General features: G+C 30.2%; 3 protein-coding genes across 3 annotated transcripts; 2 read left to right on the forward strand and 1 right to left on the reverse strand.

Annotated features, from left to right (window-relative positions):
• Positions 1-508: 508 nt before the first annotated feature.
• Positions 509-2,506, reverse strand: LOC115725092 (single-stranded DNA-binding protein, mitochondrial). Its single transcript, XM_030654517.2, has 2 exons — positions 2,356-2,506; positions 509-1,399 (listed from the first exon to the last, which is right to left on the reverse strand). Exon 2 carries the CDS (start codon positions 1,345-1,347, stop codon positions 667-669), a length of 681 nt encoding a protein of 226 aa, XP_030510377.2. The 5' UTR covers positions 1,348-1,399; positions 2,356-2,506; the 3' UTR covers positions 509-666.
• Positions 2,507-2,564: 58 nt separating this feature from the next.
• On the forward strand, positions 2,565-5,098 carry LOC115725091 (probable protein phosphatase 2C 66). Its single transcript, XM_030654516.2, has 5 exons — positions 2,565-3,009; positions 3,100-3,459; positions 3,570-3,687; positions 3,942-4,165; positions 4,254-5,098. Exons 1-5 carry the CDS (start codon positions 2,809-2,811, stop codon positions 4,782-4,784), a joined length of 1,434 nt encoding a protein of 477 aa, XP_030510376.2. The 5' UTR covers positions 2,565-2,808; the 3' UTR covers positions 4,785-5,098.
• A 9,544-nt stretch (positions 5,099-14,642) lies between these two features.
• On the forward strand, positions 14,643-16,523 carry LOC115725148 (scarecrow-like protein 18). The gene has a single exon (XM_030654576.2). It carries the CDS (start codon positions 14,999-15,001, stop codon positions 16,391-16,393), a length of 1,395 nt encoding a protein of 464 aa, XP_030510436.2. The 5' UTR covers positions 14,643-14,998; the 3' UTR covers positions 16,394-16,523.
• The last annotated feature ends 9,809 nt before the right edge of the window (positions 16,524-26,332 follow it).

Genomic DNA, 26,332 nt, shown 5'->3' on the forward strand with positions numbered 1-26,332 from the left:
AGCAGAAAACCAAGGTCTATGACTTTTCTATTTGACATATGGAGAAAAAATGTAAGTTTTATAAGCTAATATTTATTTTTTCAAAAAAAAATTATTCAAAACTTACTTTTCTCAGTGTCCTTTTGGAAATGTTTTCCGCTAGGCACAATAAATTTATATTAATTAAGACATAAATAAATAGATAAATTTCACTTAAATTTTAATTAGAATGAACACCACTCAAAAATTAGAAATACAATACAAGTTCCAAACATAAAAAGGTTTTGCTATCTTCCTTGTGTAGCATCATTTTGGTTACACTTATTCTTCACTAAGTTAAATTAATCAACGTTACAGAGGCTTTATAATAGCGATTGATTACTTGGTACTCATGCCATGAGAAGCATTGATAAACAAAGATTGCAAATCCATCTCGACCGTTTTTCTATACAAGGAATTGAGAAGAAAAGCTTGAATTTTCGATGAAAACGAAAACATCCTTAATAGTACTTAGAAGCTGCAAAAAATATACCTCAAAAAGTAAGTGATGCTAATGTGTTATATCCTTTCAATCGAGCAATAACACTATCGTCTTATAATTGGTTAGCGATTGTTTATAATACATATTAAAGTAAAAGTGGACCGAATATTAAATTGCACCCGATTACACCTCTGAATAGGGAATTATTAATAGCGAACACCGTTTATCTGTGGCTCTATTGGTTCCTGGGCTTCACTGCCTTTACTCAAAAAAACAACACGACAATTTCGGCGAATAGAAACCTCTCTGATTCGGCGAACAATGCCAGTTATCGGATCAGTGAAGATTTTGGACTCTAGATTCCCTTCTAGATATAAAATTGAACCGGGAACCGCATGCTTCATGACAACGTCACCCAACCTTTCGGGGTAAACACAAACCCGATGCCATTGGATGGAACTGCGCTCAGCAAACTCTTGCGGGCTCTCGTTCTCCAATGGTCGTCGATTGTTGCGCATTCCTCCCGTTCCAACTGAGAACATTGTCAGCGTTAGCCCACTCTTCAGCCTCTTCTGGATTGGTTTCTGCCCCACTCTTCCCACCACTATCGCCTTATAAATGCCCATGTCTAGGCCATTCTCCAGCAACGGCTCCTTGAACCCGTGGTTCCTAAACGAATCTTTTGTTGGAGTGGGCTCGAGGGAGGGTGATTCAGAGTCGGACAAGGTTGGGGGATCTTCCAAGTCGGAGCCTTCTTTGTCTGATGTGGGATGAGTTGTGCTGGTGCAGAAGGGAGTAGAGAACTGATAGCTCTGAAGAGCGGAATTAGTATTCGATAGGAGAGAGCGAGACAGCCTTCGGGATAGAGCAGCCATGGACGTTGCCATTTTCAGAGTGTTGGTTTTGTTTTAGATACTTGATTGAATTGCTTTGTTCAACCTAAAAAAATGAAGAATAAAAATGAAAACTTACAACAATCCCTATTCTTCTGATTTAACAACTATAAATACTTTAACATCCTCAAAATTTTATTAATCCTAATATTGACGCTAACTAACTTACAACTCATCTTGTAATAATAATACTGAGCATTTTCTTATATAATAAAATCACTCATATTTTCTCAAAAACCAAAAGCAAATTAGCCAAACCAAAAGGCCCAAAACAGTTGCAAAAAATTACAAATAATAGATAGAGCAAATGAAATCATTCTTCTCACTAAAACAAAAACTAAGATTCTAAGAAAGACAAAAGGAATATACAATTAAAGTCGACCCAAAAAAACAACTTATTTTTCATCACTAAAAATCAGAATATACAAAAAAAAATGTATGAACTACACCATATCCACTTAACAAAATGAAGACCAAAAAGTTAACTACAATATATGTATAAACTGAACACAAAAATGAGGACCAAAAAGAGGAACCAACGGAAGAAGAAAAAACAGATAAAATATTTTTGCTGAAATTTCTTTTATAACTCATCATCATCACCATAATATATAATACATATATATATATATACAACAGAAAATAAAAGACCAAAAACTGAAGACTATTCACACAATACAAAGTTAAAGTTTGATGTATTCCAAAACACCAACAGAATAACATGCCAACCAAACCCCTTTAGACAATTTTATATGATTTCAGTAAAACAATAACACATAACATATTATTATTATATAATTTCAATAAACAATATACAATCAGAAAACAATTGCAAAAATCAGATTGTAATATCATTATTTTAACAACTAATATATATTCAGTTTCAAACAATTGAAAATAATAAAACTAGTAAAGTAGACAACATTGGTAATAAACTCAGAAACAAATCTGAAATCATAAGAAAAATATAATATTAAAAAATGAAAGAGAGTGAGAGAGTACCTGAGAGTAGCTGCTTAGGGAAGAAGATGGATAGTTAGAGAGAGAGAGAGAGAGAGTGAGAATAGAGAGCAGAAGAAGAGGGTTTAGGGCTCTTTTAAGAGCGGGCCGGGTTGGGTTACACGGGCCATACATGGGCCAGCCCAATTCCCATCCAATTAAAGTCGGCCCACAGTAACTAATATGTATCTTATTATTTATATTTTATATCCAAACCAAAGGGGTATATTGAGTGAAAGCCAGGTGAAGCTGACTACCAACTAATTTAATTAATTAATTAATTAATTAAAGATGGAAAGGCAGAGAGAGAGAGAATGATTGTATGTGAAAGAGTAGAGAAGAGAAGACTACAGAAGAAAAAGAAGAAGAGAAGAGGTAGAGTAGTAGAATAGTGGTACTATAGCAGTAGAGTGGTTTTAGGTTTATTAATAATAATAATAATAATAATAATAATCCATGGGTTCCTGTTATTCCAAATCTACTAATAATAAGATCAAGAAGAATAAGAATAAGAATGAGATTGGGATTGGGATTGAGATTGGGATTGGGATTGGGATCCCTGGAAGGATGTGCTTCAATTCAGCCTCTAAACTCTCATGCTTGCATACCCAGCAAGGCAAGAAAGGAACCAATCAAGACGCCATGCTCTTTTGGGAGGTAACAAATCAAATCATCCTTAATTTCTATTTTCCAATTTCATTTTCTGAAAATCAGTTCATTGAATCCATATTATATATATGTAAACAGAATTTCAGTGGGCGTAGTGATACTGTATTTTGTGGGGTATTTGATGGGCATGGTCCTTACGGTCATATGGTATCCAAGAAAATCCGTGATTCACTTCCTCTAATACTCTCTACTCACTGGGAAGCTACCTTTGATGAACAAGAACAAGAAGAAAAAGAAGAAGAGGAAGAGGAAGAAGATTGCAATGACAATGAGCATGATCATAACAATAATAACAATGATGAATCACTCCCACTCATGTATCCACCTCTTAAAAATGCTTTCTTGAAAGCTTTCAAGTTAATGGATAAGGAATTGAAGCTCCATCCTACTATTGACTGCTTCTGCAGTGGCTCAACCGCTGTTACTTTAGTCAAACAGGTAGCTCACACACTCACACTCACACCCATTCACTTCTCTTTCTTCATTTGGAATATTTAGTTATTTCTTAAAACTAATTCAAATCCATTTGTATGGCTTCTCATTCTCAGGGTGACCATCTTGTGCTTGGAAATGTTGGGGATTCCAGAGCTGTAATGGCAACAAGGGATCAACACGACACTTTGATTGCTGTACAGTTAACTGTGGACTTAAAGCCTGATCTTCCTGGTCGCTCTCTCTTTCTCATTCTATTACCTCATACATATATTGAATATGATTGATTGTGTACATTATAATTTTATTCATCTCTATGAATGAATACTGCAAGAGACAACAGTTAGTAGTTTAGATTATGCTACATGTTTTAAAGTTGGTTTGAATTTATCTTGTATGAACTGAAATCATAAAAGCCCTTTTTCTCTGTTTTGAACATTTGTGCAACTTTTTTGTTTATTGTACTATCTTCTATGCAACTTGATTAGGTGAAGCTGCTAGGATCCAACAATGCAAAGGAAGGGTATTTGCATTGCAGGATGAGCCCGAGGTAGCGCGTGTCTGGCTGCCTAATAATGACTCACCTGGTTTGGCAATGGCTAGAGCTTTCGGGGACTTCTGTCTCAAGGATTTCGGTTTGATATCAGTCCCAGATGTTTACTATCACCATCTTACGGAAAGAGATGAGTTCATTATTCTTGCCACTGATGGGGTATATCTCTCTCTCTCTCTCTCTTTCTCTTCTATGTTTCTTTTTCAGTGCTGGAAATAACAAAGTGAATTAACTCCTTTCATTTCAGGTTTGGGATGTCCTATCAAATAAGGAAGCTGTAGAAATTGTTGCTTCAGCTCCCAGTCGCGCAACAGCTGCAAGAGCTCTGGTGGACTGTGCTGTTCGAGCCTGGAAGCTTAAATATCCCACGTCGAAAAATGATGATTGTGCTGTTGTTTGTCTATTTCTAGACCATAAGTCTCCAGTCAGTGCAGCTGTTATTGAAAATGATAGGACAAAGAATCATGAAGGAGCAATGGAAATAGCTGATGAAGGTTTAGAAGTTGATTATTCTCATGGTATTGTTATCGATCCTGATCCCCATTCGGGAAATATAGGAAGCTCTAGTGAGATTGTACCTGTTAGAGATGTGACGGAGGAAAAGTTTCCTGCAAAGAGTCAATCTAGGAGAAGCCTAGCTGAGTTCATTTCAAATGCAGATGACGATGAGGAGTGGTCAGCTTTGGAAGGCGTTACTCGGGTTAACAGTCTGCTAAGCCTTCCACGATTTTTGTCTGGTGATAAAAGAGCAGCAGCAAACTGGAGAAAGTGGTTGTGACATCTCACAAGAACAGAACAGGACTTGTTTTCATTTTTGTTTCACTGATCACGACCATATTTACTTTGTAGAAAGGAATTAGTTTGTGCTAGCTCACTGGCTGTAAAATATAAGTTGTTGTTTTTCATTTATAGAAATTCCAGGGCCATTTTATTATATTAGGGAGTTTTGATCTCTGACTGTGTCATTGAATGTGCAATATTTGTGGGTCGTGAATGTGATAAGCAAATAGTACACATTCAAGTGACTTGTGATTTTTTTCAGTTTTGATTTCACTTCAAATCAACAATCAACATTATTCACCTTCACTATTATTATTTGTTTCTTATCTAGTATTAGTCTGTGGATCATGATTTTAACGTTCCCTTGTTGAGAATACACTTGACTAGTTGTTAAAATTCAGTTATTTTTGGTTTTATGTTATTTCAGTTGGTTAGAGCTAGTTCAAGCTTTTCTTCATCTTAGTTCTCTTGACTAACTCTATAAATAATTCTCTCTGTACCTTGGGGAAAGCAATCAACTCAATACAAAGATTTTCTTTCTCTCTCGTTCTTATTCTCAAGTTGGTTCATCCATGACTACCCTTTCGGTGTCGTGCACCTACAAACACTTTTGCTATTCCAACTTTGATGTTCCTTCTCTTTGTCTGGATCACACCGTCCGTATTTTCTTATGTCCATATTTATGGCACCACATGGAGACCTTTGTAATAGTTTTTAATAGGGGTGTTCAACAAAATTTACAAACCGTCCAACCCGAATAAACTGTCCAAACCAAACCGAATAAACCGACAAAAATTACAACCCGAAATAATACAATAAAAATCCAAACCGTCCAATAAATATATTGGGTGGTTTACAAATTATTCTAAACCGCCCAATTAACTCGAATAAACCGAATTATATATTTTTATAGAAGTGTATATATTATATCACGTAAATTACATTTATTAGTTAAATTATTTTGTATTTAAAGTTTAGACATTTTAGTGTTTAACTTAAAACTTAGACTTTATAGTTAATAATTTTTATTGTATTTGGATATTGAAGTTAAAGTTTAAAATCTCTACCATATTTTATTACTTTTTTTAATTATTTTATTCAGTTATTTTATGTTTACTCAATTATATTTATCTTATATTAAGGTTCTTAAAATTAATTTAAACTATAGTATTTTTTAACTTGAAATATAAATAATATATTTTTATTTTTTTTTAAAATCTAATTATTTGAATAGTAGAAACTAACAATAATAATTATATAAAAAAAAAGTGAAGAACGGTTTGGACGGGTTAACCCGACCAAACCGACGAAATCATTGGGCGGGTTGAACTTTCTCTAATTTTTGATTGGGCGGGTTACGATTAAATATTCGCAACCCGATATTTATATTGGGTTGATAAAAATATGCTATAACCCGACTAAACCGAGCGACGTACACCCCTAGTTTTTAAGGTTTTGGAAATAATTTTTACTTTTAAAAAATTACAAAACTCTACAAAACAATCATAAATTCAGTAAAAAAATCATATTTTATTTTAAAAATTATATACAAATATATTTTGTGGGCTGAATAGCTCCCTAGGCCCCCAAGTGGATCCATCTCTGCCCATACTAGAAAGGACCATACATATCTAATAATTAGGTCGACCTAGCTACCCTTATCATAATAAATGGTTGTTCCTTAAAAACCCTCAAAGGAATTATAATATTAAGGCCAAACTCCAATTTTTCTCTTTTTTTTTTCTTACAATTGTTGACAATTTTTAGCTCAATGAATAGATCAGAAATATTATATTTAAGTCTATATAAAGATAACAACACAACAAAATGTTTTTTTTACCATGTAAAAATAATTAAATTAATAATATCAATAACACATTTAGTTTCAATAAAAGTACTAGAGCTCATGCAACAAGAATATTTAATCAGAGGTACTTATATATATATATAATAATGTCTGTCCTGCCATTAACAATGAAATATATACGTTAGATTATGAAAATGCTGTAGGGGTTTATTAGTAAATTATAAGTGGTGAGAAAGTCTATAAATATGTAGCTGTGTAATTCTTATTGAATATAGATTGAAAAAATATAACTTTGGTTTAATTGAAGATTGATACTGTTTCGAAAAATGCATTTGAAGTTTAGCACTGACTCAAAAAGTGTATCTCGATACAATTGATTGTATATTAATGCTTTTATTAAAAGACAGTGTCAATCTCCCAATTAAATCAAAGTTGAATCTATTTTCTCAATCTATATTCAATAATAGTTACACATTACATATTTATAATTTTTCTCACCACTCACAATTTACTAGCCCTTATAACATTTTCATAGTCTAACAATCAAGCTATATAGAAAGAATGAGTATATATATGTGTGTTTTGGTATGATGAGGATGATTATGTTCTTCGTTTGATCCTTTGTTGATTACTGTTCGGTTTTGAGGAAGATTCCTCTGCAATATTTGTGCTATATTTATCTATCTCATTTGATCTCATCTCACCATATCATTGTATATATACATACTCATCTACTACGGACGTACAAACTAATAATATATATGCATGCTTGGAAGAAAAGCTTATAATGTATACACACAACTATTTTTTTTCTATTATTCATATTTGTATATGATATTAATTAGAGATTGAAGAAAGAGAAGAGTAGCAGAGACTACTGGATGCGCAGTACCAATATTTAATACCATTGTTTTTTAGTCATTTGATTTGTACGCAACACACACAGATGCCTTTTCTCTCCCTCTCTCTCTTTATATATATATATGATATATCTATATTTAACACGTAAAATTATACTTATATCCATCAATTCATTTCTACATTCCAAAATATGATTTAAAACCCTAATAAATTATTTCCAATTAATATATAAGAGTGATATTATTAAATTTAAAAGAGGTAAATCAAAGAGAGGCGCACGTGCGTGGGGTAGAGTGAAAAATATGTACAATATTATATGTATGAGAATTGAGAGATAGAGAAACAAAAAGAAATGGATTGGTTTATTACTTTGCTTGTGTAAATCATCTCAGAGCCCACACACACATACATGCATGTACAGTAATAATAATAAGTACCCTTCTTATTTTCTAAATATAAAATAATAGAGAAATACTGAAAGCTAGCAGCAGTACTTAGTTAGCACCTTTATGAGAGGTGTAAATAATAATATAATTAATTTTAAGAAATATCATATAATATATAGTTTGATATATCTGGCTTAATTAGTAATTAGTATAACTCCTGCACATATACCATACCCATTTGCCAAATATATGTACAAAGTACATCTTAACATGCCTTAATATTTTCTACTTTTAACTCTAAAATATTCTCTCTCTATATATATACATACATTATTACTATTATTATTCCAATTCCCACAAGCATATTCTACTTCATTAATTAATTGATGATATGAGTTGAGACTTGAGAGAAATATATATAATTTATATATATGGCAGCATGCATAATTAATTGGTTGCACCACCTACCTTGTCAACAGTAATACCTACCTACTTCTACTATTAATATTACTATTGCTATTATCTATATATATTACTATTCATCAACTCTAACTACTATTAAGTATTAATGATAATAATAATAACTTACTTTTCTACTTAATTATATTAACATTCATTTTTTAAAAAAAAAAATTATATTAACATTCATTTAAACAAAACTAAATATATATTGTTGTAAAATTACTTCACTCCATGCAGAGTTATCATGATTAATAACAGCAAATACTACAAAAAAAATCTTATTTCTAGTCACAATAAAATTTGTGATTAAAAGTAAAAAAAAATTGTGACTAATTATAAAATATCATTCTTATGTTATGACTAAAAGGTCCGTGGCTAAAGGTATTAGTCACAAAAGTTACAATTTGTTGTGACTAAATGTATTTTTAGTCATAATATTTATTATGACTAAAACTAAATTAATGACAACTTGTAACTAAATAATGTATTTTAGTCACAAGTAACATTTTGTTGTGATTAAAAATCACATTTAATCACAAAAAATTCATGTTGTGACTAAAAGATTCATAAGGTTTACAAATGTTGAAGCAATTTTTTTAACAGAAGGTCAATTTGATCATCGCCCTCTTGTTCTTTCTGTCTACCTTGAGCTCAAGACTGGTAAAGAGTTAAGATTTTTCAGATTTTGGCGAAAATCAACTGGTTTAAGGAGTTATTAAAAGAGCATTGGAAGATGGAAGTAACTAGTTTCATGTTTTCCTATGTATCAATTGGTTTAGTAAACTCAAATGTTTGAAAAGGGACTAGTGATGAGTGGAATAGTCCATGTTCTTATATATAGCTCAATATTTTTACATTTAATCCACGTGGAACAATATTATTCAATAAGCTCATATATATGCAACAACAATTAATTATTATTAGAACAAGTAATATAAATCTTATATCAATTAATTAATAATTAAGAACTGCCCTTCCATAACCATTAATGCACATTTACAATATTAACCTTAATAATGAATATATATATGTATATTTAGAGAAAGATAAAAAGAGAGAGTATATTCCTTATATTAATATAAATTTATATATATATATATATATATATATTGGTATATGATGAGGATGATTAGGTTCTTGGTTTGATCCTTTGTTGATTACTGTTTGGTAGTGCATACAAAAAAGAGTTTTGAGGAAGATTCCTCTGCAATTTGTGCGTCCCATATATGTATTTATATATATATATATTTCTCATTTTATCTCCTGATCTCATTAATATATATTGTCATCATTAATAATTGCATGCATGCTTGAAAGAAACCTGCTTACTATATTTATATATAGCTATTTTTTTCCTCTTGTGTGGATCATTTTAAATAATTATTCATTTGAAATATCATATATATGTAAAAAGAAAAAGATGCAATAATAATAAATATATATATATGTATGTGGTATGTGTTGTCTGAAGGGAAGAGACAAAGAGGGATGTTGATGACTTTTCTTTTCTTATAAATGAAATGATCTTCTTCACACTGATTTCCACATATATACACATATAGAGAGAGAGACTACTGCATGCACCATTAAATACCATTGTTTTTTAGTCATTTGATTTGTACGCAACACACAGAGATGCCTTTTCATTAGTCTCTCTCTCTCTCTCTCTCTCCCTCTCCATATATATCTATTTAACACGTAAAACTACTTATCCATCAATTCATTTCTTAATAAAATTATAAGATGATGACTTCTACTTCACCTGCATGCCTTGGCTTGTCCTCAATCATCCAATCCATCACACCATGCATGTATATAGAATAATGATTATAATTAGTTATAATTAATTAATAATTAATGAAATATAACGTATAGTTGATGTGATTATATATTTAGGTAAGACTTAAGAGTTAAGAGGTGCACGTGCGTGGGGTAGAGAGTGAAAGATATATATGAGAGAAAGAGAATATCAGAAATAGATATTGAGATGAGATTGGGGACAAAATGAGAAATAGAAAAAAAGGATTGGTTTACTTTGCTTCTCAAAATCATCTCAGACCCCACATACATATACACAATATATATTATTGTACACATTAATGATATGGACCCGTGCTGTAAGAGATTTTTTACGACTAGTTAGCATATAAATTTGATTTTAAATACACTAATAATATATCACTAGAAAAAATAATACTTTTTTAAAATTAGTAAATATAATATAAATACCCTTACTTTTGTTTTGTTTTCTTTTTATGTATATATATAATATATAATAGGGTTAGTAGGCCTATATATACATATATAGTGTGATGTGATGATGTAGCTATAGCTTATTAATTAATTAGTACTATTCCTTTTCTTCCTGCACATACCATACCCATTAATTTGGCAAATATACACATGCCTTTCCACTTCTCACTTTTCTTCTATTTTCTACTTTCCACCAAGTAACACTCCAAAACACTCTCTCTCTCTCTCTCTCTCTCTCTCTCTCTCTCTCTCTCTCTCTCTCTCTCTCTCTCTCTCTCTCTCTCTCTCTCTCTCTCTCTCTCTCTCTATTATTATTATTATTATTCCAATTTCCACACATATATAATATTCTACTCCATTGATTGATGACATGAGTTGAGACTTGAGAAACAAATATATATCACCTACGTACCTTATATCAACAGTATTGCCTATTACCTATTACCTACTTCTAATATTAATGTTACTATTCCTACTATATGTATGTACTATATATATTATATGAAAATGCTAAACCTATTTAACACTTTCTTTGGTGTAATATCTTTAATTTTATATAATTTAATATAATAATTTGTACAAAAAATAATGATAATTAAGTTACAGCTAAATTAACAAAATTATATATGTAGATTTAAAGTTAGAATATATAGTAATAAGTAATACTAAATGCTATATCTTATATATGTAGGTAGCTACAGGACCAGGTAGTAATAATATTAATAATAATAATCACACATGCATGCAGATGCAGATGAAGTAGTATAGTACAAGGCAGTACACAGTTTTTTTCTCTTCGATCGCTAACATATATATATATATCACAATTCTAAAATTAATATGTATGTATGGTTAGTGGTAAATGGTAAATGGTAAATGGTAAATAATGGTAAATGGTATGATGATTCTGAGGGAATCCAACAAAGAGAGACAAACAAGGAACAACAGGTGTCAGCACTTATTACTACTAATCATCAATCATCCAATGCCAACATATATATATATATTTATATATAATTCAACACATGTACAGTACATATAGTACTACACTACTCTACTCTCTCCTATATACTCTACTACTGATGAGAAAGAAGATCCAGTGAGTGAGTGAGTGAATATATATTTAAGGCTTTGCGTGTATTTTTTGTTATAACTTCTACCACATCCCTCACTTTTTCTTTTTTCTTTTTTATTTCATATAAAATAATATATATATATATATGCCAATGCAATAATACATTTTTATAAAATATATAAAAATAGCTTTCTCTCTCTATCTCTACTTTAATAGCTAGAATTGAAATTCAATACCATACATTCATTTATTATTACAGTACTCCTGGCCGACTTCCTAAGTTTGATGTCTTTTATTGTAATTTTTTAGTCAACTTCTGTATTCAAAAATACATACTTCAATTTTTTTTCATATTTATATACTTACAAGTTACAACATCATATTTCAAAATTTTCGAATAATTTATAGTATCTAAAATACGTTTGATATTTTTTAAACGCGCGCGGTAAATTAAATATTTAGAATTTTATTTTTGACATTGTAAACTATTTAAAATTTTTTAAAAATTTATAAAAATAATACTGTAACTATAACAAATGCCGCACTTTAAAAAAAATTGAAAAAAAAAATATTATGCATGTAATTTCGAGGGTAAAAGTTAATTAAAAGGATATATAATAAAACTAACACCCATCTATCAATATCTCTATCTCAACTAGTTATATAAATGATCATGATATTCATATTTTTCTATATCTTATTAATAAAATATCCATGCCCTCGTAATAATATAAGATATATATAATTAAGTTCATATGTAGAAGTGATTAATATTATATACAAAAGTATATATAATTAAAGTTTTCAAGTACATTTTAGATTTGTACGGTATAATAAAGGATCATCCATAAATACGATTGAAGACATTTATTTCCATTTTTAAATATGCATGTGAAATTCATAGTACACCCCTCAAAAATTCATTTTGTACACTTTTAGGGTGTCAAATTTACGGAATTAGAATTGAGTATAATTCGAGCTAATTACACAATTTTATTTTACATGTTTAATTTGTCTAATTACATAATTATACTATAATTGTATCATTAAATGTAATTAACTTTCTAATTCTCATACTCTTATAAAAATTGAGTATAATTAATTACACTTTGTAATGTAATTGTTAAAAAAATTTATTTTAAATATTTATTAAAATTTATTATTTTCCTCTGTAAATATAAGCTATATATTTTACCAAACAAATTCCAAAAATACATTATATTTTAAATATAGTGCAATTACTATGTTATAATTATACAGTTATTTTCAAAAGCATCATTAATTTTTTGTGTATCTACATTCATAATGATTTACATTGTACTATGTACCCTAATAAATTGTGTAGCCTAATTAATTAATATATATAATGTGTGTACTTGCTATTTAATTCTGAATTATGTTTAATTATTAATAATTAAATAATATTGTGTTGTGTTTATTTATTTTAAAAAATAAGATATACTGTATTTAGGTTTGAAATAATTATATCATCACAGAATAAGAAGGTGATGTTGCTGGCATGGAATCTGATTAATTACCTGAAATAAGTACTACATATGTATATATGTACACGCACACAGAACAACAGACAGAAATTAATTAATTAATTAATAGATAATATAACAAACTGATGATATATATGGAATAATAATATGGATGATGAGGCATTACAGATCCAATTTATATATAAATATATAAAAATATTTGATCCTCTTACATGGATATAATAAAAATACGCATTAATTCAGTTATTCAATACAATGCCATTGCTTCTCCAAAGATTCCTCATATATATAAGGATATGATTTTATACCGTGAAGTACTTTCACGGAATGTATTTCGTGGTACATTAGATAGGTCTCAGAGTACGTTTCTATTTTTTAACCCTAATTACCTCTAAATCAATTTCAGCCGTCAGATCAAATAATTTCCTTATCTGACGGCTATCGGCTGCCGTACATCACGGATTATAATCCGTGAAAGTACAATAACGGGACAAAATTATATCCCCATATATATATTTTATACATATATAATCTATCTTGTAATTAATCTATATGGACATTTATCTTCTTTTTTTTTTTTTTTGGCTCTATATAATAAATGAGAAATATTAAGGGTATCTTTAAGAGAGTCTCATACATTTTAATTTAATAAATAACATAAAAAAAACTATTAATTACTAATATTATATTATAGTGTTAAGCATTTTAAATTGCGAGCTCATAATATATATTAGAGTAATACTTAAACATGGTGCTTGTAATATTTACTAAAAATAATTAATTTAAATTATATAAAATTCAATAGAGAAAAAATATTTGAGCATTTCTGTATATATTAATGGGGAAGCGCAGAAAGGTTGAGCATCTCTAGACAAGGGGTAGTATAGACTAGTACCAGTATAATATAAGTACCCTAAACTAAAATAGAAAACCATATTATAAATATAGGGATATGATTTTGTCCTGTGATGTACTTTCACGGAATGTATTCCGTGGTACATTAAATGGGTCTCAGGGTACATTAAATGAGTGTCAGGGTACGTTTCTATTTTTTAACTCTAATTACCCCTAGATCAATCTCAGTCGTCAGATCAAATAACTCCCTCATCTGACGGCTGCCGTACATCACGAATTACAATCCGTAAAAATACAATAACAGGACAAAATCATATCCCTATAAATATATATGTACGTAGGATTTTTCAATAATATAAATATATATATATGTTGCGTTAATATATATATTATTTAGTCTCCTTTAATTTATGATTCATAATATCCATCATGCCATTCCATGTGCCCCATTTTCATGAAGTTAATTAATTAATTAATTATAATGTCCACCATATGAACACACACATATCACATTTACAATTTATTATATTGTTTTAGAGAAGCATTAGTATATAAACAAAAGAATATATATTGAATTGATTCGATGATTTGATGAGATAGTATATAGTGAGAATATTATATATATATATAATTAGAAATTAGATAGAAAAGGGTGATCTGATAAAATATAAGTGGAAACAGAGAAGAGTACGTTAAGTAAGTACCACTGCAAAGCTTGAATTTTTGGCCTGCCCAGTAGTGCATGTGTGTGTGTGCCAGATATATATATATACATAAAAAGCTGGTGCTGTTTCTTCATCATTATCATCATCATCTTATATATAAACAGATCCATGTGTAGTTTCTCCCTCTCTCTAGATCTCTCTCTTCCTCCATTAATTTGTACACAGAAACACACAATTATATATATATAGATCAACTACCTACCTACCTAGCTATATAGTATATATATAGTGTATATATATAATCATCAATGTGTGGTTTGTATGTATTAATTATAATCTGATAATGCTGATGGGTTCTTTTAATTCCAGCTCTCATCATCAATATCCTCAACCTCAACCAAATGAAGATAATACTTCTACTACTAATACTAATACTATTACTACTACTACTACAGCTTCATCAGATCTAGTAGTAGTACACGATGATGATATTGATGAGCTTGGTTTAGGGATTAATAACCCACTACAACCACAACCACCACAACAACAACAACAACAACCACAATACCCAATTATTAACAACCCAATTCAGATGCGCCAGTTGGTTACGAGATGCGCCGACCTAATCTCTCATTCCGATTTAACCGCTGCTCACAGACTCATCTCTATTCTCTCAGCCAATTCCTCTCCTTATGGAGATTCCATGGAAAGACTCCTCCATCAGTTATCAAAAGCCCTCTTACACCAAATCCAAATTATTCAAAATCAAAACCCAATTGATCATTATTACGACCTCGAAGCTCTTCATTCTTCCTATTTAACCCTAAATCAGATTACCCCATTCATAAGGTTTTGTCATCTCACAGCCAATCAAGCAATCTTAGAAGTCATAGACCACACTCAACACCACTCCTTACACATCATCGACTTCGACATCATGCACGGACTCCAATGGCCGCCTTTTATGCAAGCACTCTCTGAAAGACACCCCATGCTACGTCTCCGAATCACCGCCACCGGAACAGACTTAAGTCTCCTCCGACGCACGGGGGACAGGCTGTTGAGATTCGCTCAGTCTTTGGGACTCCATTTTCAGTTCCAACCCTTCTTACTCCCGCGGAATCATCCTCCTCATCTCATCATCAACGCACTGATAAGTAGTGGTGGTACGAGTAGTAGTAGAGCTAAAGATGATGATGAAGCTCTGGCAGTGAACTGCGTACTGTACTTGCAGAGAGTGGTGGCGAAAGAGGAAGTGGAGATGTTTTTGAACAGCATCAAAGGGGTACTTAATCCGACGGTGGTTACCATAGCAGAGAGATGTATTAGTAGGTATTACTTGGATGGGGCTTTGGAGCATTACAGTGCTATATTCGAGTCCCTGGAGGCGACTCTGCCGCCGAACAGTAGAGAGAGAGTGGAGGTGGAGCAAGTGTGGCTGGGAAGAGAGATCATGGAGGTGATGAAGATGATGAGGAATGGTAGTAGTAATAATGAGAATGAGATTAATATTGAAGATGAAGATCATGATCATGTAGTTAATAATAATAATTACGATGTGGTTATTGGTAGGTGTGGGTTTGAGAATGTTGCATTGAGCCCTTTTGCAGTTTCACAAGCTAAGTTGCTATTGAGGCTTCATTACCCATCGGAAGGGTACCATCTTCATATCCTTAACAATTCATTATTTCTCTCTTGGCAGAATCGACCTCTCTTTTCGGTATCTTCATGGCACTAGCTATATAGCTAATAATTAATTATATATATATATATAAATACATAATTATAATTATTAATTCTCTGATCATCATAGATGATCAACCACTTTCATCATCACATTATTTTATATATATATATATATATAGATGATGATGATGATCGATTGATGATCATGATTCAGCAGTTAATTATAATGATTGCATGTTATATATGTTTGATAACAATTTATATCTGTTATAATTAGTTAGTCTTTTTGCCCTCATTAATTATAAATAATAATATCAATTATGAATGTATCATCATATTCATCAATTAATTAGAGTTAGTTAGTTAACTAGTTTTGAATATGGATCATTGATCTTGTGCAATATATCCATAACATATATATGGTACTATAGTATATACTCTCTTAATCTATCTATAATAATTACGAAAATATACATATAGCTAGTAATTGATATATAGAGTAGTGTTGTGTTGTGTTTGTGTGCATGGAAAATGGAAATTATGGAAATTAATTAATTAATGTGAAATTAAGTCAGCTGATATATATATACATGATATATATATATATATGATCCATGGTAGAGTAGTAGAAATACTACTGCTATATATATACATATTATAACAAAAATTAGAAGCTTAACTTGCTATATATATTATATATAATCTTCATGGATCAATCTTTATCTTTCATCTCAAAACTAATGCATGCTGGATCTTTCTTGGGATCATGCATGTATATACATAAACATATATTGATCATTTTATCCCTTCTTTTAATTACATCTATCCTTAATTAATAACAAGTAGTACGTATATAGTTTAAATATTATTATATCATTAGTGTTATAAAATTAATTAATATTTTAGTTTATATATTGATTCCTTATTGATCGGCCGTTTTACTTGAATAATATTATATGTATATGTAGGGTTTTGTCGTGTGCATGTCTTAATTCTCATAAATACCAAAATTGTTAAAAATATTATTGATGAGTAGTAATTATCAGGTCTCATATAATTTAGAAAAAATAATTTTTAAAAAATATCTTTAACTAATTGTGAAACATCACTTATATAAAAGGATGAATATTAACAATGCTATATATATAGATATATGTGGTTTGAAAATGGAAAAAGGAAAAATAAAATATAGGTATTGAATAATAATAAATGTAATGTTGTTGTACCCTACCTAGTAATAGTATTATATGTGTTTATTGAGTGGAAACACACAACACAAGCAAAGGCATGTTAGAAGAGATGTTAAGATATTGGAAGAGAAGAAAAGAAGCGTATATTCTTGTGTCCCTGTCTTTTCAAATTAATTAATTAATTAATTAGGATCATATATATTATATGAATATTAATTAGTAACATAACATAAAAAATGGGGTTGTGTAAGTGTTCCCCTCAACAAAACCATCAAACTCCTCAAAAATATGGAGGATTTCATGCTCACCTTGCCTCCCTATATAATATAATATAAGGACCACTTCCACTTGTCTTATATATATATATAATCTCTCTCTATTTCATATCTCTCTTTATAGTTTATATGATCTCTTTCAAATTAATAATATATTAATCTCCTTTGACATGTAGTTTTGTCTCACACATGTCTCCTCTTCTCCATCATCATCACATTTTATTATATTATATATATATTTATATACATCTCTCACCATATAAATTAAACTTAAAAAACAAATTAAGCTATTTATTAATGTTAATATATAATTATTTAATTACTATAGATAAAGTAGTGTTATTAGATATCTTAAAGTATTCACTACTACATAAATATAATGCTTCATAATTAATTAACAATTTTTTATATTGTTTATTAAATTAAATTGTATGGAACCACTTTGCCACAAACTCTTGTTGATTCGGTTATTTATGTACATATCTCTATGTTTATTTATAGTATAGTATACATGCGTGTGTGCCATTTTAAATACTTTTAAACTATAATTAATTAATGGCTATAATATATATTTATTAATACATTACATATAGCTCGTATATATATATGTCATGTAGCTAGAAACTTACATATAATGTATATATATATGAATGACATGATAGATCGATATAGACAGATCAGCTCAGGGTCAGAGTTATATATATATATATGTATATATATATATATATATATAGAGAGAGAGAGAGAGAGAGAGAGATAGAGGATGTAGTTGGGTTTGGTAGTATTTTTATATATATTATTCAGAAGCAACCTCATCCTCTACCTGCCCTCTCTTCATCATATTACACAATTCACGTACAATAATAATAATAATAATAATAATAATAATAATAATGGATATCCTCAATGAAATTATACAACCAACAAATTAAACACAACTCTATCACAAAATAATATAATATATAAGGATTACATAATAATGACACTTCGAAACATAAATTACACAAAAAAAATAGAGTATATAAAAATGAAAAGAAGAAGAAATTATATATACAAACACAAAATTACAAATAGATCAAATAAAATGTATATAAACACAAGGATAATAAAAGTGAGAACAATTTCAACACCACTACAAAGGAATCATCAAATTCAAATAATGTTTTACACATTTGGTTAAAAAATATTTGTCCTTATCACAAACACTTAGAGAAAGAAGATAGAAATAACTTTAGTGATTTATCAATTGCCTAATGAGTGTTTCTAACCAAGTGTGCTATTTATAGCATTTAGGTTATAACCACAATTTCATAACTTAAACTTATAACGTGGCATGGTTGTTACCAAATACTTATGAAAATTGAATAGCAAATTACGTTACCTTACATGCAATCACTAGACCTGATTATTTGTCATACTCTGGAAACAAACACAATTAATATATATTTAGACACTCCTCAAACTCAACATTTGAGGGCTAACATTTATGAAATAGTGTGGTTACCCCTAACCCAAAATAGTTGTTTTGTATATTGTATTGTGACACTAAGACAACCCAACAAATTTACTTGTTAATTTCATTTTGCATGAGAGAATCAAGTACATTGAAATTTATTGTCACTTAGTTAGGAAAAAACTTGAAGCTGGGCTAATCCAGCCGACATGTACATTATGTTTCTACTCAACACCAGCCAGCTTGTTGATATTTCCACTAAGCCGCTTCTTCCTACTCATTCTCATCAACTTAAGGATATGAGGGCTTATTAAATTAATTTATGCTTTATAAGGGGAAGTATTAAATAATGTTGATTAGTTAATTAAATATAGAAAGAGTTAGCTAGTTAGTGTTAGTTGTGGTTAGTCGGCTGAGAGTATAAATGCTTTATTTTGTACTCTTTCTTTAATTGATGATTGATGTACAGTGTTCATTCATCACATTTTTAAGCTCTCAAACCTAAAATATATGTTGTTATATGAATGTATCATATCAGCCATTTCATTTGTTCTTTTAAAAAATGATTTAAAGTGGTGAAAATTCAAATTTTAATAATTGTTGATTGCACAATTATTATTATTATTATTATTATTATTATTATTATTATTATTATTATTATTATTATTATTATTATTATTATATTAAGTGTGTCTATATAACTCAATTCTTGGTTTATGAGAAATTCATGCATGACTTTTTATTTATATTAAAAATAAAATAGTTTTTGAGAAATTCATTAGTCACTTTTTATTTATATATAATAAAATAAATCTCATTAAATCTAAAAAAAAAAAAATACGATTGGATTTTTGATGGTGTACATCTACGATTTTTCTCTTCTTCTTCTCTTCTTCTCTTCTAGAATTACCATTTTCTATAAAAACACTCATTAAAAGAAAAAGTTATATTTTAGCACATACAGTATAATTAAGAAGCCATAAAATTTATAATTTCGTCTTCTGTTAAATAAAAATAAAAGCAACTTAAAGCATTATTATAATTATGTTGCTTTGTACATGCTGCGACAAAAAGGAATGTCAATCTTATTAATTTCTCCATGTTCTAGCTATTAATGCAAACCAAAAAAAGAAAAATATTTACTAAAACCCACCAAAACTTATCATAATTAAACCTGAGACATTAGATGCAAAAAAAAAACAAATTAGAGAGTACATTATAGCACACTGTTTTTGATCACGTGCTCATAAATTAGAAGCACAATTAAATATATTAGCGAAATAGTGACTAACATCCAAATTTCAGAGTTGACGAAAAATCTGCAACTGAATGAGGTAAAGACTACTACAATATTTACCTTATAAAACTTTTGTTTCAATATCTTACTATTATTAACATCATTTAATTTGGATGTAGAAAAAATATTTTTGGATTGAGGCGGCAATAAAAATAACTGATACTGTCTACAATTTTTATTACATGTCATGTGACGCATGTCATAAAAAAATAGATTTATACAATCGCAATGAAAAAATTACATGTGACAAGCCAACATGCGGCCAGGAAGGATTTCCTACACCACGGTATATTACAAAAAACATATGATGTTATTGAAATTAAGTTAAAAAAAAAGATACTAACAATCTTATTATGCATTTTACAATGCTATAGCATATGTTGAACTTGATGACAATACAAAGAGCCTATCTGCTGTCATGTTCGCAGATATTGTGGAAAAAATATTTTCGTGTACTGCTGCCCAACTAATGAAATATACTGCAAAGGTATAATTTTAAAAAAATAAAATACTTTTACATGTCTTTCATAAGTTGATTTTTTTTAATTAAATAAGCTATGCACACCATGTCTAATCATTTTAAAAGAAAATACATCACGCTTTGCAGACCGCCACTTTGTCGACACTACTATATTCAATTTATCAACGAAAAAATAGACAATCCAAATATATGCGGATCCAGTTAGAGTGAAAAGTGCAAAATACAAAAATTACACTATTGTCTCTATCGAAGCAAATGAAGATTAAAATTCACCAATGACTATCATTAGTTTTCTTATCTACAATTTTTAGACAAATGCTATCTTCAATTATCAATAATTTAGAGATTGATTTTTAATTTTCTTTTTATCTTACACCCATTTAAGTAATGTTTCTTTAAGTATTGGAACATCAATTTTTAATTTATTTTTGGATTAACTTAAGAACATATTTAAATCATTAAGCTTTCTTAAACAATAATATATTGTATTCGGTATTCACTTTTAATTGACAACATTATAAACTATAATATTTAGATACACATAATAATAATCTCACCTTATAACTAATAATATTTTTTCTTTAATTTTTAATTGTATCACTTTCAACTAACATAGAAAAAACTAGTATAAAATTTAGTATACGTGTCTTGCACGTAGGTTTTTGCTAGTATACTCATATATGTGTAATATTTTTTTAATTGTGATTTTATTAAATTATTTAGAATTTTTCAAAAATAACTAAAATATCATGCTATAACTACATTATATACTAATATAATTTTTTTCAAAAAAATGAAAATTAATTGGGGCGCCTATGTCTTTATATATTAAAAGTGCCTATCTAACGGCATTTCTTGGTTTAACAGAATATACTTAAAAATAAAAGAATATTCTGTTAAATTTAACGATTAGGTTTGATCTCCCGTTAAAAAATAAACCCAATAATTAAACCCAAAAAATTAAATAATCTTTTAAATAAACAATCTTTTAAATATTAATAATCTCTTTTTAAATTAAAAAAATCATCTTAGCCACATATCTCTCTAACAAACCTATCTTGGGAGAATATTAATAATTTTTTTATTTATTTTTTAAAAAAGAAAAATATAGATAAAATATCTAGAAAAGATAATATAAAAGAAGATTGATTGTGTTTGCTTAGAGATTTTTGGGCTTGGGCTTAAAAAAATAATAATAAAAAAAGATGAAATGGGCTGTAATTAGTATTTACCTTATATGTTTGTGCTTATTTTTAGTTTTATTTTTAATTTTACCACCAAGAGGAGAATGTTGAAAAATATTAGAATATGAAAATATTATTGGTGCTTATTAGTAATTTGCAAAGAATGTGAAAGTCTATAAATATATAGTTGTGTAGCTATTATTAAATATGAAATGAGATAATAGAACTTTTTTCAATTAGAAGATTAGTGTACATTTTACTATTAATAACATACATTATTAACACAATTATGTTTTACTTACTAAATATACTGACACATATTTTATTTTTATAAAACAAATCGTTCAAATAATTATATTATTTTAATTATTAATTAAAATAAAAAACTAAAATATTAAATAAAACTAACACTACGTGGCTTGGCACGTAACAATCACCTAGTATATATAAATGTATTAATTATTGTTGTTGAATAAATGTATCAGTAGTGAGAAAAATGTTAAGAGAGTGTGAAGTATCTTTTGAAGTGGTATATTTTTATTAGAGTATTTTAATATTTGGCCAATACAAATATTTTTAATTAAAAAATATGAGAAATCGGTAACTAATTATTAAATATCACATTAGTAATTTAGTATGGTGTTGGACCTTATAAGTGCCGTCAACAGTGAATCTTCATTATTAATATTAATTTGAGTGAGATTGGTATATAAATATAGAACATTACTATTAGATACTTGTAGTGTGCAATATCTTCAATAGGTACGCTTTATATATAATTAGTTAATGATATTTTTTAAAATATTTTTTTTTGAAAAATCAGTAGTGTTCTTCATTACTCTAATAATTTTTTGAACAATTACAAGTCTAACAGCACCCAAATCGGGCCTGATGATGATTCTATGCTTATTTACAATGTATTAAACCAAGCTGAATCTTCTAAAGAGACTTTGTTAGGCCATACACTATGTATTCTGCTTTACAAGTATTTTTTAATTATTGTACAATAGAATTCAGGTTCTCATCACTTTGCTGCCAATATTTCCTATTCCTAGCCTTCCAAATAAGGTACACCAAGGCTGCCATTGCAGCTGCCAGAACCTTCTTTCGGAAGCCAGAGCACTTCTTTCGCCCAATAGATCTCACCAAGCTGTCCAGCCGTGTGGCTGTGACCTTCCACCCCAGCCACACTTTTGTTTGTGGTAGGCAGCTCAAAGCAAAGGTGCATTCAAAAAAGAGGTGATCACTTGTTTCAGCACCTGTATTACAGAAAAGACACTGCATATCTGCTACAATATTGAATCGAAATAGCCTATCTTTTGTCTTCAACCTTCTTTGAATTGCAAGCCACATAACAAACTTATGTTTGGGTGTGTTAAGTCTACCCCAAACCTCCTTGCTCCACTTAACCCGATTCTCATTGGGGCATAAAAATTTGTATCCTTCAGCTATTTTGCATCGACTTTGTATAAAAGAAGAGGGAGTAGTTAGAGTTAGGATGATACCTTTCAATGCAACTATCTTCCTCCAGTACCAGCTACCTTGTTGTGGAGCAAAGTAACTCCACCATTCAGTTTCTTTGATATACACACTATGGATCCATTTAACCCATAGATTGTCTTCCTTGGTTGCAATTTCCCAAACATATTTGAACATCGCTGCCTTGTTCCAATCAGCAACTCTCCTAAAGCCAATTCCTCCAGATCCTTTAGATTGACAAATGTTTTCCCAAGCAATTTGGCCCGGACCTTCCATCAGCTGCTGCCCTTTCCATAAGAAGGCTCTGCATATGGTTTCTATTTCTTTGATAACCTTCTTTGGAAGGAGCATGATGTGACTCCAGTATGTGTGTATGGTGAGGAGAACTGAGTTGACTAAAACTGCTCTACCAGCAAAAGAAATATGCTGGGTGCTCCAAGTTCGAATTATGTGAGTCATCTTGTCTACTAGGACATCACACTCTCTTGGGGAGAGCCTTTTAGGACTGATAGGGATTCACAGGTAGGTAAATGGAACAACACCTCTCTGGAAGTCCGATGCATCAATTATACGTTGTACCTCAGAATTTGACATTCCATTGCAGTAGATAGCTGACTTGTTTGGATTAGGTTGCAATCCCAATGTTTGTGAAAACAGTTTGAGTCCCTGTAAGAGATAATAGATACTTTTATAATCTCCATTGCAGAAGAGAAGGACATCATCTACAAAAATGAGGTGATTCAGCTTCAGATCCTTGCATCTGTCATGAAAGCTGAAATCTGGTTTGCGACCCACTTTCTTCATGATTCTGGTAAGGTATTCCATGCCAAGCACAAAGATTAATGGGGACATTGGGTCACCTTGTCTCAATCCTCTCCTTGCACTAAAATAGCCATGAAGTGAACCATTAATCATAAGTGAGAATCTGGGAGATCGAATGCATACCATGATTAGCTGAATGAATGCTTTCGGGAAATTCAATCCATGTAGCATTTCTTCAATGAAGTCTCATTCTACCGTGTCATAATCTTTCTGTAAATCCAACTTGATTATGCAGCTAGCTTTTGTCATTTTCCTTCTATAATGGCGCACTAGATCCCGACAAATCATAATGTTGTGAGCAATGAATCGCCCTTGTACAAACCCCCCTTGGTTTTGCGACACTAAATTAGGAAGCAAGCAGTTGAGCCGTGAACAAAGCAGTTTGGTGGCCACTTTATATATAACATTGCAGCACGCTATTAGCCTGTAGTCCTTCACTGTGTTTGGGCATTTAAGCTTCAGCACAAGTGTTAAGACTGTGTTGTTAATTTCTTTCAGTAAGCTACCTGTCTCAAGAAAGGAAATAATGGCATCAGATACCTCAACACCAATAATATCCCAGTTTTTTTTTTTTGAAAAAAGTAGCTTCCAAAGCCGTTCGGACCAGGAGCTTTGACCCATGGGATTGCTAGCACCATTTTCTTGACCTCATCTCTTGTAACCGTGGCCATAAGGAGATCAATTTGAGCCCCTGTCAAGGCAGGTCCTTCATCAATAATACCCTGCTTAACCTTCATTTGGTTCTGCATACAGGTGCCAAGAAGTCCTATGTAATAGTTGATAAAAGCATCTTTGACTTCACTTGGTTCATCCACCCTTTTCCCATCAGCATTAGTGATATAGATAAGACCTGGTTGTGTCTTCTTCTTTCACGAATACTGGTGTGAAATAATGTAGAATTCTCATCACCATCCTTTACCCAAGTTAGCTTCGCTTTTTGGTGCAAAAAAGCAAGATAGCTTTTGTGTTTAGAGACAAAATCGTCTCTAGCTGCTTGCTCTAAAAGCTGTAAATCAATATCAAACGGTTGCTGGTGTAGTTTATCTTGACATTCATCCAGTGTATTCCTTGCTTGAGTCTCTTGAGCTTGGATATCACAAAAAAATTGAGAATTTAACTCCTTGAAAGCCTTCTTCAAAGGCTTCAACTTGGTGATAACACGATACATTTTGGTTCCTGCAAAGTGTCCATGCTGCCATGTTTTCTTCACTAATTCTGAGTAGGTAGGATGGTTTTCCCACATCCTATAGTATTTGAACGGCTTCCTACCAGTCACCACTTTGTTGTGTACCATTAGAACAGCCGAAGAGTGATCAAAAATCCCCTCATTCATGAACACAACCTCAGCAAAAGGATATTTGGCTAACCACTCTTGATTAGCAAGCAACCGATCAATCTTAGAAAAAATTCGATCATTTCAAAATTGCTTATTGCTCCAAGTGTAATAGTACTAGACACTTGCATAACTATGAAACATGATACATAACTATACCAATAGCGATATAAAAGAAAGTACTAGACATTAATAATAGTTTTTAGGAATTCTCATAAATATAACATTATTCTTTGCCATTTGCATGGTCATGATGTATATTTTTGATGAAGATCTTCATTTAATATCTTCTTATTTAGTCCATCACTCGTTTCTTTCAACCCCAGCCCCAGCCCCACTCACACACATATAAAGTTTATATAAATATATATATATATATATATAGAAAGTACTAGACATTAATAATAGTTTTTAGGAATTCTCATAAATATAACATTATTCTTTGCCATTTGCATGGTCATGATGTATATTTTTGAT

Source organism: Cannabis sativa, chromosome 6 (assembly GCF_029168945.1).
Source record: "Cannabis sativa cultivar Pink pepper isolate KNU-18-1 chromosome 6, ASM2916894v1, whole genome shotgun sequence".
Classification (NCBI taxonomy): Eukaryota; Viridiplantae; Streptophyta; class Magnoliopsida; order Rosales; family Cannabaceae; genus Cannabis; species Cannabis sativa.